This window comes from Rhagoletis zephyria, unplaced genomic scaffold (assembly GCF_001687245.7).
Source record: "Rhagoletis zephyria isolate East Lansing unplaced genomic scaffold, Rhagoletis_zephyria_1.1 Rzeph_scaffold_00721, whole genome shotgun sequence".
Lineage (NCBI taxonomy): Eukaryota > Metazoa > Arthropoda > Insecta > Diptera > Tephritidae > Rhagoletis > Rhagoletis zephyria.
This window is the reverse complement of record NW_016157805.1, coordinates 94,807-113,316: the sequence shown is the minus strand read 5'-3', so window position 1 is coordinate 113,316 and position 18,510 is coordinate 94,807. Positions and strand designations below refer to the sequence as shown.

Below are 18,510 nucleotides of genomic sequence, written 5' to 3'. Positions count from 1 at the left end.
GCCGAAACTTTTTAAAATCGGACAATAACCACGCCCACATCCCATATAACGGTAATTTAGAGAAATACAAAATCTTCGATAAATCAGTAAATATTAAAGCTAACTTATTCAAAATTGATGCTCGCAACAATTCTTTGCCAAGAAATACGCTTATGGTTAAATTTTGGAAAATGGGCTTGGCACCACCCTGTTATGACACCATATATATATCTCGGTAACCGTTCTACCAATTTGTACCAAACTCGGTATGGTTATTGTGCTTGCCACATAAAAGCAAACCGTTGAAAATTGTTGAAATCGGACTAAAATTACGGAGCTTTTCATATAACGGTAAATTTCGGAAATGCTTGAAACTTCAAAATTTCGAAATCTAAGGACTCTAACTTATCAATTGTTGACCTTGATACAGCATACCAAATGGCCGAAAATTTTTCAAATCGGACACTAACCACGTCCACATCCCATATAACGGTAATGGAGAGAAATACGAAATCTTCGATAAATCAGTAAATATTAAAGCTAATTTATTCAAAATTGATGCTTGCAAGAATTCTTTACCAAGAAATACGTTTGTAATAAAATTTTGGAAAATGGGCGTGGCGCCGCCCTCCTATGATCACATATCTCGTTAACCGTTCTACCAATTTGTACCAAACCCGGTATGGTTATTGTGCTTGCCACATAAAAGCAAAACGTTGAAAATTGTTGAAATCGGACTAAAATTACGGCCGCTTTTCATAAAACGGCAAATTTCAGAAATGCTTGAAACTTCAATATTTCGAAATTTCAGGACGCTAATTTACTCAATATTTATACACCTCGGCTTACCATGTAGCGGTAGCTTTCGGTAAGTTGGAAAACATATATTTAATATTTGCGCCGGGTATTTAATGTTCGGCTCCGCCCGAACTTAGACTTTCTTACTTGTTTAAATATGTATTTCCAATGTTTTTCATGGTAAATATTTGTTGTTAATTTTTTATTAAAATATGGGTTATGTTTTAACAAACGACATATGAATCCAAGTTTCAAACTTTGTTCGAAATCTCAATATTCACAATCGATTATGCTACTAGATCAGCAAATCAGTAGCTAATTTGAAGTTTGTGGTACGCCGTAAAATTTTATTCTTATCTCGACGAACTGCGAAATAATTATCCATTGCTGGGGAATGGAAAAACCGAATTTTCAGTTTTCGTTTTAAAAGCAAGAAAACGATTAACACCTAAACTAAAAAAAGGCTGAAAAATATCATTAACCAAATTTAAAAAAAAAACGGTTTTTGGAAACACCGAGCTTATTTGAACATCCCTATATGATGGAACATTTGCAAAACTTGAATTTGTCTCTACAAGGAGAGAAAGAATAAAAATGTTTTTGATTTGTCGTAAATTATTTTAAGTTTTGAAACTAAACTACGTCTTTTTATTCATTCTCAAAAAAAAAATATTTCATAATTTTCGATGACCAGAAAAAAATATTGCACATGCTTTAAAAGCAGATTTTGAAAAAAATTGCCGATTTGAAATTATTTCAATGTACGTTTGCATTAGGGCTGGGAACTTCATCCGGATTTTTCAACTATCCGGATAAACCGAATATTCGAACATCCGGATACCTAAATGAAAAATCCGGTTACTCTGGAAGCTAAGATAATATTCGGCTATCCGAATATCCGGGTTTTTTCGTTATCAAAACGATATTTTCATTTCCCAATACCAGGCGCTCGTAAATGTGTAGCAACAAGTTTTCTATTTCTACGCACAAAAGTGTTTGTATAAATCATAGTGTAATAAGCAAAGTGAAATCAATATATGACATATTTACTTTTTATACGCTTATATGACAACGGTTGTCATTGCGTTAACCCATTTGAAACTAGCAACATTATAAATTAGTTTCAAATAAAAAAAAAAAAATTGGTTTCAAATCAAAAATTATGGTTTTAGAAATTAAAGAACAAAAAGAAAAAAAAATCGTTTAAAATGCCAGCTACTTGCTGTTTATGCAGAAGCACCTACAGCAATGAGGTAGCTATGTTTCGTGTGCCAATAGATGTTATGCAAAGGGAGTGGATAAATGCGTGTGGTGTTAAACTAACTGGATCATCGAAAGTTTGCGCTCTGCACATCAAATCGAATGAAATCATTTATGCAAGTATTAATACCACGAGAAGACGCCTCGATCCAGATGCAGTACCATCAAAGATTTTACCTGCTATTTCATCAGATGAGAGGTAATGATGAAAAAGTGGGTATGTATGTTCTCAAAGGCATATCGTGAAAACAACGTCCAATAACAAATACAACCACAGTGCGCCAAACAGATGAGAAGTATCGCATAAAATTTATACTTTCGCCAATTTAGTATCTAATAATATATGGTCCTGATTTGCAGTAAATAATTTGAGAAAGAATTTTAATCTTGATGTGTATATACATACATATCGAGCCCTAGCCGCCAAAATAACGTAAGCGACATTTTTTTTCAAAATTTTCTTTTTGATGCAGAAATATTCCTAGAGCCTCTAGATACATTTCTGCATCAAAAAGAAAATTTTGAAAAAAGTGTCGCTTACGTTATTTTGGCGGTTAGGGCTCGATATATACATATAAGGCGAAATCTTTTGAAATGGGGACATTCTGCGTACCGGCATATTGTTTCCGAGACAAAGCAGCTGCACTGCCAAGTGTGGTTTCTGTACCTTCGTTAATACTATTTATATGTGTAAATGTCAGTAAGTAAATAGTTATTCACAAAAAAAATACGGCTTAAATGACTAATTTGTTTGCTAAAATCGAGAAAATCAGGAAATTTCTAGTGCAACTCTCATAAATTCTGAAAAAAAAAAATATTGCAGCTATGAAAGTCTATCTCAATCAAATTCTCCAATAGGGCGTCTTTCAAATAAATTTTGAAACAGAGGGTTGTTGAAAAGTTTTTTGAGATAGGGCGTTTTCGAACTGGCTGCTGAGATAAGTCGATCTTCCACTCAGCAGTGACACTAATGGTGTTTTCGTTTCTACCAAAAAATGTCACCTTTTGATTGCCCCTTTCTCTTTTCGTGTGTGAATAAGGATTAAATTTGCAGTGATATCCTTTAACAGGGTTGAGTGTAACCCCAAATACATTTTGCACCGTGGAAGGGCAACATTTTTTGAAGAAACGAAATCACTATAAGTATGCTCCATTTGGTGTTCCCAACGCAGATAAGTTATTCCTCATCTCTTGCCAAGACAACGACGACCCTTTTCAGGGTAATGGGAGTGTCTTCTATACCAACATGACCTTGCAATAAAAGAAGTTGTGTTTGAATTCGCTAAGCCATAACGCGCTCGTACATATGTATGTAAGCTTTTGATATATGCTTCATCGTATCATACGTGAACCAAAGCCGAAAGAGGGTTAATGTAAACAAATATACGAATTGTTTACATTTAAATTTTCAAATAAGCGTACGTCAAATAATGATTTCACTTTGTTTATTACATTATGGTATAAATTTTTAAATTTCCAAAATTCTACTTTGGAATTTCAAAGGCTTCTACAAGCGAATTAAAAAGTTCAACAAACAAATTTATGTGTATAGAAAATTTGCTACTTCATATGCATGAGAGCCTGGTATTGGAAAATTAAAGTATCGTTTCGTAAATATAAAAAATATATAAAATTGACCGCGAGAGTTTTTTCATGTCTTTAAATATCATGGACGGAATAATGAAAGCTTTTATGATAATTTTGGTCGTGGTGAATGCTTTATCAAATTGTAGCATTTCTAAAGTAGTGATGACAAGAATAGTGCCATTTGTTTATATTGTGGCAAAACGATACAAAAAAAGGGTTCACCCTATCGTGTGCATAATTGAATTCACGAATATTATTAATCAGTTGTTTGATTTTTTTGGATATCCGAAAATACGAATATTAACCGGATCTTCATAAATCCGGATATCCGAATAATTGCACAATCGAATATTAAGCGGATATCCATACTATCCGGATTTTATTCGTGCCTACGGATAATCCGCATGGATATCCGGATATTCATAAACCATTTTTAGTAATATAATTGAGGATGAGTTTACAATATCCGAAATACTCTTATTTAGTAAAGCGCAGAAGAGTTAAGAGTTTTTGGAATTAAAAGAAGATAAGGCACTGGAAATGCAACATAAAGCTTTACCGTTGCTTGAATTCCGGCAACAAGTACCAGTTTTACAATATCCACTGTTGAAAATAGCTGCGTGCCGTATATTTTCAATTTTCGGTACAACGTATAACGCTAGGCGCACTTTGCATCCGATAGGCCGACTGATATCGGCCGAACAATTTGACCGTCCGAACTGATGCGCACACTTGACCAGATTATTTGCCGACCGTATTTGTACGCACAAATTGACATACTCTAAACATGTGATTTTATAGGTAATTTTTTTGTTTTGCACCCAATAAGTTAATTTTTCGCAGTCCATTTTGGTACTTTTCACCTGACATCGGACGAGAAAAACAAAAATTGTTTGAATTTATCGTCACTGACGGACGTCAACGGTGTAAGAGCGCTCATATAATCACAAGTGTTTATTCATATCGCCCGCATATAGCCGATATCGGCCAAGCACAATTCGGCCGATGTCGGCGGCAGGGTGTGCGTAGCGTGAATTTAAGTCTTTGTACTTTAAAACGAATTTCGTAATGTTAAAATACCGTTCACAATTAGTTGTATTCGCGTGTCTGATAATTACTAAAAGTTATAAAAACTATCAGGTTTTTGTGTTCGCGTACGCAACAAACTTGCAAAGTAGGAGAAATTGAGAGAGCAAAATGACATTTCATTTTGATGAAAAGCTGCTAGTTTCTGCTGGAAAAATTTTAGCCAACAGCAATTTGCCAACAATGGAACAGAAAGAAGTAAGACAGTAAGAAGTAAGTAATTATTCGTTTAGTCTATGAACTGTGTCAGGATAAGACTTCGGAATTTGTTTTCTTACGTTTTCATTGGTATACTTTTGAATGAAAACAAAATTTTTATCAGCTGTTCGTCTAACTTGCAAGTTTCTGCAAATTTTCTGTTCACGTACTATTTTGGATATTTTTCTCCTGTGAGAGAATTTTGCTGTTAGGCATTTTTTACTGGACATTTTAAACGAACTTACTTATTGACTAACCAATATTTAACAGAACTGTTACGAACGGCTTCAACTGACGTAAAACCAGATTTTGAAAATTTGGCCAAAGGGATCTTTTTATTTTTCTTTAATATCTATCTTACGTACATTAGAATAATAGTAAAATTAATGTTTTTCATTTCTAATAGTAATTTTATTTAAAAATAAAATTTTTGCTTTTGTTGTTTTTTCTTTGTAGCATTCAGAATTTACATGTGGCTCTTTTCGGCCTCGGCCGTGGCCACCCCTGGCATAGAGTAAACAAAAATAGCAATTAATGCTGGTTTTCGTGTACTTAACCGCGAAAAACATCAGCGTCTTGGCGCAGTTCTAAGCTCGAGCTCGAGGCACGCAGAAATTTACTTCGGAAACGACCTTCAGCTGTACAACATCAGACATTTTCAAATCTGTATTCATAATTCCTTTGAATACACACACACATCGCAACATTGCCACATCGCAAAACTACTGAATGCATGCTACTTATTGCATGAATCAGACTGCAAGCCATCTAAAAATGTAATTATAATCTTAGCGCTACACGTATATCGCACAGGTAACGTACCAGTCTTTTTGTGCAACGTACTAGAGGTATACGCCGCCGCGGCGTTCGGCGCCTAAGGAATTTTGTACAAAATTTTCATGATGCATGTACATTGAAATACATCGTCTGAAGGAACTAAATACTACTAGTATAAAAACACAATTTTACGAAATGAAAATTACATTTTTAAAGGAGTTGTTTTTGCATAATTTGGTCCACTGGAAAATAATATGATCTCCTTTATTTTTACAAAAAGGGCATAACTCAGAAAAAACATAGGTAACATATTTTTCGATCGAAAGCGTTTATTACAGTTAAATTAGGGTCGAATACTGGTAACCTAACGATTTTTTCTCCGCAGTAGACAATTCCTTTCAATACTACAACAATACTACTTTTTTATACACATACTACAACAACAAGTTATAACACATCAAAAACTTTAACGCAAATATCTCCTCAATTATTGGAGATAAAACAAAGGCAAGTTGATTTTCCTGTGCATTTTTTTAAATATTTTAAACAGACTTTCAATAAAAAGCAAAAACTTTTTTTTGCTAATTCTTACATTCGTAAGTTATTTTATTCTGGGGTCCCACATACGTATACAAGTACTAGGTGGCTGTGTGAAAATTACGTTAGCATTGCTTAGTGGTAGTCAAACCCCAGGAAGGTTTTGCTCCCTCGCATCACAATGTTTTCTACACAGGGTTAAAGTTCCCCCCTTTTTGGTAATAATTAGTATTATTTTTCATTGCATTCGGTTCTTCTTAGAAAAATTTGGCGCTTAACATTTTAGTGGAAATTTTAACCATCTATAAGGCATTTTTTTAAACAGCGGGTCAAAAAGGCCCGTTCTGGTTCGAGTTGATGGGTTAAACGTTTGGAAAAAAGTAGACCAACCTTGTTTTCAAAATGTAATCCGCAAAAAGTTTTAAGAACTCCGTAATTTAACAGTGAGTTGATAAGATTATTGTAAAAATTTATTGATAGCGACATAAATTACCCCAATAACTTAACTTTTTAAATTTTTTTATTTCTTTAAATTTAGATAGTACATACGGATCTGAAGAGAACATAGAGAGCCATGTGTGTATGTATGTACATACCTCAGACCTTCTTCTGTTCGCCCATCCATCAGCGCCAGACACTCAAAATTTTAATTCAAGTAGGGAGTAACGTAATTTAAATTTAAAACTAATTCCATGAATGAATTAAATAGAATTATAATCTTAATTGGCATGGCGAATGCCTAACGCTGATGAGATGACATGATAAGATTAGTAGCCTCATGGCTCTTTTGAATATACCTTATGCGCCGGCGTTTCCAGACGCGCCGGCGTCGCCGCCGCCGCCGACTCTTTTTGAAGTTGACCACGCCGCCGTCGCAAAGCCTGTCGGCGTAAACCTCTAAAACGTACCGTTGCGACTATTCTTGCAAATATTGACCTCAAAATTAATTTTATCAGTTCAATTAATAGGTCTATTCAATAAATTTTCCAGTAAGGACTTGCAGCGAGAGCGTAAAAGTAACGTAGAGAGTAAAATTGAGAGCAAGAGAAAATTTTCAGAAAAAGTTATTGAACGCAAAACTAGTAAAAACTTGCAGTTAAAGCCATTTTGACAGTTTCTGACGGTTAAGTTTTGGCGCGCAATTTTCTTTTTAATTGGGAATAGTTCCCATCGTCATAAAAATAAAAAAATTGCAATAGATTTGAATTTTTCATCCATATTTTCCTTTCACTAATTATGTTTCATCAAATCATCCTCTTAAACAGTTTGTTTACATTTGAATTTGAAACATAACCTTACTTTTTGACTCCTGCAAATTCCTGCTAGCAAAATTTTTACTTGCAAGAATTTGCAGCTCTTTCGGGTTGTTACGTTCTCGAAGTCGCTCTCTCTTGCAAATATTTTGGGTTATTGAATGCATTTCCAGTAAAACTTGCAAGTACTAGTAACAACTCGTAAACATTTTTTGATATTGAATGGACCTAATATCAGTGATGGAAAATGAGTGTGCATTGTGGCGTTTTCAGCCCTGTCTAAGGCAGCCGGCACCTTAAGCACAATCGATTGATTTTCGGCACTGTTTTGGCGCAACTCAATGCAACTAATAAATATTTCTTTCGGGCCCGCAATTAAATTTTTTTTACTTTTTTATCGTATATGTTTAAATTGACAAATGATATAAACATAGAAATGCATGCAGAAGAAGCACTCATTCCCATTCTGCATATACGCTTTTGTTTTTGTTTAAACAAATTTGTCGCGATTTCATCTCTAAAGCAAATATTGAATCTCAATTAATGTATACTTTAGATTTAAATAATCATATACCTATTTTAGATGCATATTTTTTGTGGAAAAGATGCCGAAATATTTCTTACTACAAAAAATTTTTGAGAAACTGAAATTAATTTTTTTTAATTAAATGCTTTACAATTTAATGTTAAACTTTGTCAAGAAAGAGAACCTTGATAATGAAATTTTTTAAAGCCGTTTCTGCGATACGAATAAGATTGTACCTATACCTACGGTGACCATATTTATGAGAGCCGAATACGGGACAAAAAATAATTTTGCAAATTTTTCCCACAACAGCTTACAGATCTTAAAACCTTCTGCAATGATCATAGATGTAAATATTAGCCCTGAAACAGTATCCTCATAGTAACATCGACGCCTTTGCGCAAAAGTATCGTTTGTTAGATTTTTTACGAAATTCACTTTTTGATGCAAGTTTTTTCTACACCCCATAACGCATCGCCTGTTCAAATATCGCGGCTTAAATCCCAATAGGTACCCCAAAAAAATTTACTGGAAATATTTTCGTATGTAACAATGAATTTTGCTTGTGGGCGAAATATTCGTATGAGCTAAGAAATTAGAATGTGAAAACCTTTCTACAAAAAAATCTTGCGTTTACTTACTTATCTCACCATACCTAAACTTTAGTATTGCATAGAAAAATAAAATAAACACTTTCCTGTAAAATTTGGTTTTTATAACATACGATAATTTTGCGCAAAGGGGTAGACACCACAATTTGTAGGACAATTTATTTCATTAATGTTCAGTTTTACTTGGAATAATATTTAAGTGTTCGAATGAAGAAATAAATTGTTTTTTTGCTTAACATTGTCTCACTGGAATTTTATATGCGTTTTTTTTTAGAATTTTTTATATGGAGTATCTGAATATATGCGGTTTTTGAAAATGCTGGAAAGCATCCCCTGTTTTTGTATGAAAGTAAAGAAAGAAGAAGAACGCATGTACCGCATAAAAAAGACCTAAGTGTACTTTAGAAATAAAATATACTGATGCTTTGTATTTTTGTAATTCAGGGTTATATATTGAACGACGATTTTTGTTCATACGTAATTTTTTTAAAAACTACACAAGTACTTTCGGGTATGCAGTTTCATAGTCCATTCAATTTTAGTATAATAAAGTGGAAGTATGAAACGGCTCAAAATCGCGTTAATTTTTGGGAACCTTTTTTGTTGAAGGTGTTGCACTTTTGTTCTACATATCTATATAAAGCATACTCAAATTTTTTGAACACACATAATTACAATATGTATAAAGAAAATGCAAAAAAATACAAATATCAAAAATCAACGCTCATTCCTAGCCGTTTTGAACTTGCACTTTATTGTACTAAAATTGAATGGGCTATAAACTGCAAGAATGCATTTAAGAAACGGTTTCCGTGAACTTAGGTGATTCTAATATGCAATAAGTATTGTACATATATATTTTATAAAGGAAATGGTACTTATCGACGATTTTTAATTTATTGGCACATTGACCTGCATTTAGGTNATGGGTAGTTTAGACTTAAAATATAAAAGTTTAGATAATAAGTAAAACTAGAGTGCCAGTTACTGTCGAAATTCGACAGTTTTTCTAGTTTTAGGAGCCTTGGAAAGGTTTTCTAACTTAATACGTAACAAAACTTATACGGTACAAACTAACTTACGGGAAAATCTTCTGCTTTGGAACTAAAACGTAACTAATTTTTTTTTTCCCCTTAGAAGGTCTTTGGAGGATTTCGGCAGGACTTGGAATTGACCCGATACATTCTAGTTTATCGATAAATTTCAATGATTTGAAACATATCAATAGTTCGATGAATTTCGAAACCACTGAAATCCGATAACTCAACAAAATTCGTTAACTCGACCAATTTCGAANTTAACTTACGGGAAAATCTTCTGCTTTGGAACTAAAACGTAACTAATTTTTTTTTTCACTTAGAAGGTCTTTGGAGGATTTCGGCAGGACTTGGAATTGACCCGATACATTCTAGTTTATCGATAAATTTCAATGATTTGAAACATATCAATAGTTCGATGAATTTCGAAACCACTGAAATCCGATAACTCAACAAAATTCGGTAACTCGACCAATTTCGATAACTGTGAAATTCGAGGGCTCGATAAATTTCTATAACTCAAAAATGTAAATTCTTTGGACACCTTTATAAATTTTTACTTTTGACAGCTCCACATGTTTCGAAAGCTATAGAAAAATTTTGATAACTCGTTTTACTCTGTTAACACGATAAAATTCGATAAGCAGTGATAAATCGATAAGCTTATAAAACCTTGAAATTTCGATAAATCGACATATTTTGAAAATTCTATAAACTTCGATTCGATGAATCAACCAATTTCAGTAGATCAATAATTATCGATAACTCTGTAAGTTGAGAGAACTCCATGCATTACGACAACTCGATACATTTCTTTAAGTCTATAATAAATGATAATTTAATAAATATCGATAACTTGATGCATTTCTTTAACTTGACAAATTTCGTTAATCCCACACGTTTTTATACCTCGATAACCATGCGTAAATTTGGGCAACTAAGTTTCTGTGTCTATAAATTTCGACAACTCAATAAACATTGATCAATTTGAATAATTCGATACGTTGCAATAACTTAATAAGCATGGATAAATTTTAATAATTAAAAACTTTGACGATTCGATAAATTTCAGTACCTTTTATGGATGATTTTATTTCGATTCCTATCGGAAAATTTCAATTTAGTTATCCTAGTTCTTTTGTATTTCTCATTGTCTCCATTTTCGCCTTTATCTATATTTTCGTCTTTATCTTCACTTATTTCTTCATCTCCATATTTATCTTTATTTCAAAGTATAATTTCAAATACGAAGTAAAACGAAATGCGAAATAGCTTAAATTGAACAGGTACAAAACAACCATAGACAAATATGGAAATTTTTAAACGACGATTTTCAACCAATTTCGAAACTATAAAAACTCTTCTCATCTACAGAAAGTTACCTTTCCAACGGTGTTTTTGGTTTTGAAATCGGTATATTTACCTTGGTCTTCATCTTTGTTTTTATCTTTCATATCTTTGCTTTTATCCTTTTCTTTATCTATTCAAGTAGATGAGATGAGGTGCGATGACATGAAAAGATATGTCGTGATTTGATGTGATGGGATAGGATGTTATGTCATGTGCTGTCATATCCTGTGATGTCATGTCATATAATGTCATACCATATGATGTTATATCATGTAATGCCATGTCATGTCATACGATGTCATATCATGTGATGTCATGCCATATAATGTGATGTCGTATCATATGATGTCATGTCACGTAATATCGTGTGATGAGATGTAATGTCATGTAATGTGATCACATTCCATGTTCCGATTATTATATCGATAACGCTGTCGATAACTGTGTCGATAAAAATACCGATAACAATGCCCATAAACATATAGAAAAATATAACGATTGCAAAATCGATTCATTCTTCGATAAACATCATAATCATCAGTATCGACTATTATACATATCAATATCTATTACTAAATCGATAGCAAGTATTTAGTCGATTATTATACCGATAACAATATTCATTATTGTATCGATAACAATATCGATTATTATATCGATAACAATATCGATTATCATATCGATTACAATAGCGGTTATTTATTCAATAACAGTATCGATAACAATATCGAGTTTTATATCGATGAAAATATCGAGTTTTATATCGATAACAAATCAGTCTTCATCCTCATCCTTTTCTTCATGTTTATCTTTATTTTTGCATATTCCTCTTCACCTTTACCTTAAAGTGTTTGAATTTACCTTGATCTTCGTTTTTGCCTGTAACTCGAGGCACCTTTGTTTGTTTTTATTCTCAAACCGCTAAACCGCCCTGAATTTGACAATTTACTCCCAACCAACCAACTGCCGCTAAAGAAGTTTCACTTTATAAATTCAAGAAATTTTCTTACCCTTTCAGTTACCCTAATTCATATATATCTGTCATTGTCTCCATTTTCGTCTTTATCTTCACTTTTGCCTTTTTTTACCTTCCTTTTATTAACTCGGGATGTAACTATGTAATATTGATGCGCCTAAAAGATGCAGCGATTTATATTCCCAAGTTACATACCGGATGACAGTACGAATGGCAATTATAATAGGGAGGTTTTAGTTTTTAAACTATATTATTTACTTTATCATTATAATTTATTTCTTCATCTTCCTATTTATCTTTATTTCAAAGCTTAATTTCAAATACGAAGTGAAGCAACATACGAAACAAGTCAAATGGAACATGTTGCAGCAACATATATACAAATACGGAAATGTTTAAACGACGGCTGTGGCCGTAATTTTCAATCAATTTTGAAACCATAAAAACTCTGCTCATCTACAGAAAAATGTCTTTCCAATGGTGTTCTTGGTTTGAAAATCGGTTCGGTAGAATCACCAAACGAACGGAGACAAAATTCATGTTAGCGTATTAATATATAGATGCCTAGATAAGTACATACTTATTTATATTAAATTGAAATCAGAGAATGTCTTAAAAGGTTAAAATTAATTAAAATTTTTATAAACCAGCGTACATATGTATGTATTTAGGTATTTAGATTTTCTTAAAAATCGGTATGTACATACATGCATATTTAATTAAGCTTAAAATTGTACTTCCTCACTCTTGTACTTCACTTCATTGACTGACTTCAACTTCGCTGCAAATTGAACAAAGCAAAACATGATTTTTATGCGAGACAAATTTCCACAGAAAGTAACGGTAGAAAAAGAATTTTTGGATATTCATTCCATTTTTTTTTTCCCCCCCGAAATGAAGCAAAGAAGCGAAACAAATAAAATATTGTAGGACATTCTACTTTGCATTCCCGGAAATGAAGCAAAGAAACGAATTAAAAAGGAAATATTACAGGACATTCTACTTTGCATTCCCCGAAATGAAACAAAGAAGCGAAATAAATAAAATATTGTAGGACATCATACTTTGCAATACTAGCAATGCCTAAAAGAAGCGAAAAAATTCGAAGGCATTATAACGCTATGCCTTCTAGAACACGTTACCACTAAAAGCGATTACCGATTTTTGCTCGGTAAGAAACTATGTACCAACTTTGGAAAACATTGTATTAGCAAAGCACACTTGTTTGATAATATAAAGCAGCTTCAAAAATTACTTCCAAAAATGGTAATGTCACAGTCTGCTGTTCAAACGTTCATAACTCCTAAACAACAGAAGTTACAATATATTTAAGTATGTATTAAATAATGCCACATACTTATGCTTTAAGATGCAAGAAAAAAAATATCAAAAAATTGTATTCTAGCGAGTTTCAGCGGTTTTTGAAAAGCAGTTTCAGCCAAAATGTAATGTAACAGTCCGCGTTTTGGGCCATATGTGGATAATTTAGCAGGTCAATTGTTCTCCAGCTTTGGATGAAATGGAGAAAGATTTTCTCTGTACTCGTTAATGTGTTGCCGAACCAGTGTTGCCAAACATGGGCTTTTCCTACCAAAACTGGTAGGTTTTATTCCATTTGGTAGGTTGGTAGGCTCGATTGGATTTTGGTAGGTTTCGGGACAATGAGTAATAGTTATTTGCGAAAAATGGAAAATATACACGTATCTCCAAATATTTTAGCAACCTTTTTTACACAAATATTTCACCGGTGCGTTCGTATAATGGCGGCCACAAATATGTAAATATACCTGATTCCTAAGTACAAACGTATACCTTATTATTGCCAATATGCAATACGGACATCCATATATCGTGACCTAAGAGTGAAAAGGTGCCAAGTCCATTTTTAGAAATTTTTCACGAGAGACGAAAAATCGATGTGGTTTCGTATTACCTGTCATTCTGAATCAAAAACTAAACTTTGAAAAAAAAAATGGACTTGGCACCTTTTCACCTTTAGGTAGCGATATAATATATTATACTCAACCATATTTCAGGCGGAAGTCTTTCAAATCGAAGTCTGTGTTCGCGAATGTCATCGTAGAAGGCAAATGAGGGCAGAATAAATATTATGTCGGACATTCAGGCAGCGCTAAAGGCCTTAGAGCCTTTTAAAACGGCATCAAGGCTTGTAAACTCTTGAACCACCTGCGAGCCCCCAATAGCGTCACGCATGAAGGGTTTGAAGGCAACGAAAGGGCTGACTGTCTCGCAAAGCGTGAAGCCCAAATGCGTTTGCATGGTCCTTAGCCTTTCTGCGGTACATCTAAAGAATACACTGCAGACCTACTTAGGAGCTAGCTGGGAATAATCTCAAATTGCTGCCTACTGGCGGAAGTCAAAGGGAATAAGACAATCAAAGATATGCATAACTCGTTCCAGCAGGAACTCCGAAAGACACCTTGAACTTAGAACTCTTACTGGCAACCTGACAGCACACTGCAAGTTAACGTACGGTTTTAATTAAATGGGTCTTTCTGTAGAGACGGACGGTAGGGTTTGTCGGCTGGGGAAAGAAACCCCAGAGTATATTCTATGTGCCTGTCCACGAAGCATGAATCGTACATTGATACACCTTGGAGAACGATTGCCTTCTCCATTTAAAATTTGGAACATGGCCTTATCCAAAGTGCTGAGCTTTTTAAATAGCCTAAGGTTACAATTTTGATTTAGCACAATATATCTTCTTACGTCGCAGCGCGGGTATCTTCGATGTAATAATAATAATATCGTCACTAGACTCGAATAAAGAGCTCGGAAAAACTCATTGCGAGTTCTGGGGAATACTGTTGCACTCGAAAATATAGTTGACCGCGGACATAAGTTTATAGGTAAGAAAAAAAAATTGTCTGTGGCAACGCTGTGCAAAACCAAATTTAAAACAAAACCTACGAGCATTAAGGATAGACTCGTAAAAAGTTTATATTAAAGGCAATCCCGAATGAAGATATATGTATTAGGCTGGGTCGATTTTGTATGGGGGAAAATAAAAGGAATTTGATCGTATTGTAATAGTAATATTATGATGTCTTAGATCTAAGCCAATTGTTATTGGCCACGAAAGATTAATTTAAAACTTATATTTAGCCCGAGCAATTGAATCAAAGTCTTTGAATTTCGAAAATGAAACTTTGGCTTGTAATATCTATGGAATGCGTTAATTGTTATAAACAGGATGATATATCAAATTAAGGGCTATTAAATTTACTACCTCACGTCCATTTATCATTTTTCAATAAGTCTACAAGTTTTTAAAATATTAAGATAAAACTTAAAAAAGTATAATTTTCCCTTATGAATTTTCAATTCTTCATTACTTGAGCAACCAAGTAAAAAATACGAAAAAGTGACACGACATTTATTTCAAACGTTTCAAAGTTTTCGGATGTTTATATAATCTTAAAAGGACCATGGACCTGGTCACGCAGATTTGGTCAGTTTTCAAGATTGTCCTGAATGTAGTCAAACATTTATTGTCCAAGGTTAGAAATCGGTTGATAAGTTAATAGTAGTTTCAAGCACATTAGTATTTACATACATTAACATAATACAATTAGGGTAAGAAATTCCCATTTTAAGTCCATTTATGCCGTCTTGAAATGCATAAGCGGAATGGTTTCATTAGTCCCCGAAGAAGCACATTTTTGCGGTTTCTAAATTTGCCGTTAAATGCAAGTAGGGGACGTGCAATAAGTGTTTAGATATAAATATTTTAGTTAATTCCATTATGTGAAAAAGTGAGTGTAGGTAAATACCATAATTCTTAACATATCCCGGGAAATCCTTTTGGGGACTCTCCAATTGGACGATATTGCATTGCATTCAGCTTGAACGAAAAAAGTCACCCCTTGGCACACTTTTCTGTAATCCGGTTCTTACAAGTTATTTATACAAATGAAGAGATTTTTTTTAGAAAAAAACTGGAGATCCACTTAAGTTTTTCGATATAACTTTGGTAAATATTACTCGATCAGTACGTAATAATTACCAAATTGAAGGCGAGACTTATCGTTACTGATTTATGGTAATAATATGATGAAAATCGTTCAGATTATAAACAAATTATTTTAAAATAAAAAAATTTTAAACAAATTTTTTTGTCATTTTCCTATATTTGCAATTTTTATATTGTATGCATAAACATAAGTGAACTAATTAGTGTTTCTAGAAGTTGTGCCTTTTTAGTGTTTCCATACTCATTAGCATAAACAAAATTTTCCCACGATGATGGAAAATAATGGCTTTTCTATTCGAGCTACCGAAATTGTTCCTAAATTTGCAGAAATTCGCAAACTATAGCTAATATTAAAAAAAGATTAGACTATTTGGAACCAGCGACCTAAATGCACGCGAGCAATATTAATGATGTTCTTTATATCTTGTGACTATAGGCCAGTGGAATTATCAAGAGAACAATTCAAACTTTATTGAAAAAATATAAATTTGAGATTAACGATAAGCTAAAGTTCTGCGAGAAATGATATTTGACTTTATCTTTTGCGTTAACGGATTCATTATCTAGTAATATGCACCAAACCTTTTTGCTGAACCAGAATTTTCAACAAAAATTGATCTTACTCTACTAGTGTGCTGTGGGTCACTTGGCAGTCGATGCGCGGGCTCTTACAATTAAAATAAAAGACTAATATTTTGCAGGCTTGTTGTTGATTTCATGATACAATATATTTTCGCTATTACCAAGGGATTTGAGAAAAATTTGACTTTCGACCCGCCCTAATATGTATGTATGTATTTACTTGCTATTTGTGTAGTTTCAAAAATAGTCGGAAATCCTTTTTAATAAATTGTTTCCCGTTAAGTTTGTCCTAACTCCACAAAAATATAAACTGCGCAGTGTCCACGGTCGTTCCTCGGTTAGGCTACAAAAAATGTTACGTAACATATACATAGCTCCAACAACTGGAAAAAACTGATATCGTGGGAATAGAAATATTAACCGAGTGAGACGTTCAACCAAAGGAAGTCATGAAATCTTGCAGAGAAAACATAACAAATGTCAACATCACTTAAGTATCAACTCACCTGATTTGTCATGGCCACGAATATTGAACACAAAAATAAATATGAAATCCAGCCAAAATCTTGTTGAATGTCTTGATGTGATTTAGTATTAAAGCTGTATGCTAAAAATCCCAATATGGGTATGCTAACCATGAAGTTATCGCCATTGGTTTCGATGAAATCATGTCGTGTTATAGATGTTGGATCCAGATGATGTTCACGAAAAGGCCGCAAAAAGTTCTATGGTAAAGGAAGCAAAATCAGCACATATAAACACAAAAACGAGGGCGACATCGTATCGAATTCGAGACGAACTCGAGAAAACGAATTTCTCGAATATATTTATTGAGTTGAAATTTCAAGTGGCTAACGATTCGAAACATCAACAATTTTCGAAACGCCAACGATTCGAAAAAAAATTCTCGAATCACCCACAAGTCGAAAAATAATAGGGAATTTACATGAGGCGATTTTTCAGGCGATTTTTAGTTGAATGCAACAATCGCCTAGTGTAAATGGCCTTTCAACTTATCGCTTCCAATGAAGTTGGTCGGCTGCCTACTTTCGTTCAACTTTTGGTTCAACTAATCGCCTATGAAAGTTGAATCATGTAAATTCCCTATTAGTAATACTAGTTTCGCTAATGATAGATGACTCTCCTACGAATTCGAATTCGCCGATCTATTGTCGCGAAGTATAGTCTCGATGGTTCTATCAGAAAAAACGAGCTCGTCTCGAATTCGAAGCAAACTCGTTGTTTTTATTGGCTATGTATGTATATATGTCATTAGCGCACACAAGGGGTGGGTTTTGGGGTTTAAAGCCCTCCTAAAGCTAATAACGTCAAATGCAAACTGTATCTTAAAGCTTAGAATCCAGCTCTCAAGAGAAATCACAAAAAATATTTTATTTCTATTTATTATTTCTGTTGTTTGAAAAAGCGCTTTGCTTTTGCTATAAAATTTCTTGAAGAAATAAACATACGAGCATTTTTTTAGAGCTGCAAAATAAGTCGAATTTATATAAGATAGGTTTGCTATAACAGCAGATTTGATTCGCCTCGGTACCCATGTGCCAAAATTTCTTATGAGTGGGTGAAAAAGTGAATGTTGAAATTTTCTTTCCCTCTTCTTCCTTGCGCGAATCAATGCTGAGATTTGACATTTGTGTACCGAAAGTAAAAACAAAATACACGTGAGTCTTTGTTTTTGTACTACCGCTACCACGTTATATGAATAGGGACACGAATTTCGATACAATACGATACCATATCGATACTTTTTGCATTCGATACCGATATTTTATACTCGATAGTTTTAAAACGATATTTTTTGGAATCGATTACGGTGACAGGTAATAAGGTCAATGGAAATAAGGTCAATTGACTTTATTTCCCACCCTGGTGCGAAATAAAGTCAATTGACATTATTACCTTTTCAAAAGCGAAATAAAGTCAACAAAAATTTGGAAATAA

At 33.5% G+C, this 18,510-nt stretch overlaps 1 protein-coding gene across 2 annotated transcripts in view; it reads right to left on the bottom strand.

Annotated features, from left to right (window-relative positions):
• Kua (Plasmanylethanolamine desaturase Kua) overlaps nucleotides 1–18,510 on the bottom strand; it is a 144,718-nt gene that overhangs the window by 38,447 nt on the left and 87,761 nt on the right. For both annotated transcript variants that reach the window (XM_017613814.1, XM_017613815.1), the window contains one exon: nucleotides 17,058–17,276. In XM_017613814.1, coding sequence (XP_017469303.1) covers nucleotides 17,058–17,276 — 219 coding nt within the window. The remainder of the gene's footprint in view (nucleotides 1–17,057; nucleotides 17,277–18,510) is intronic.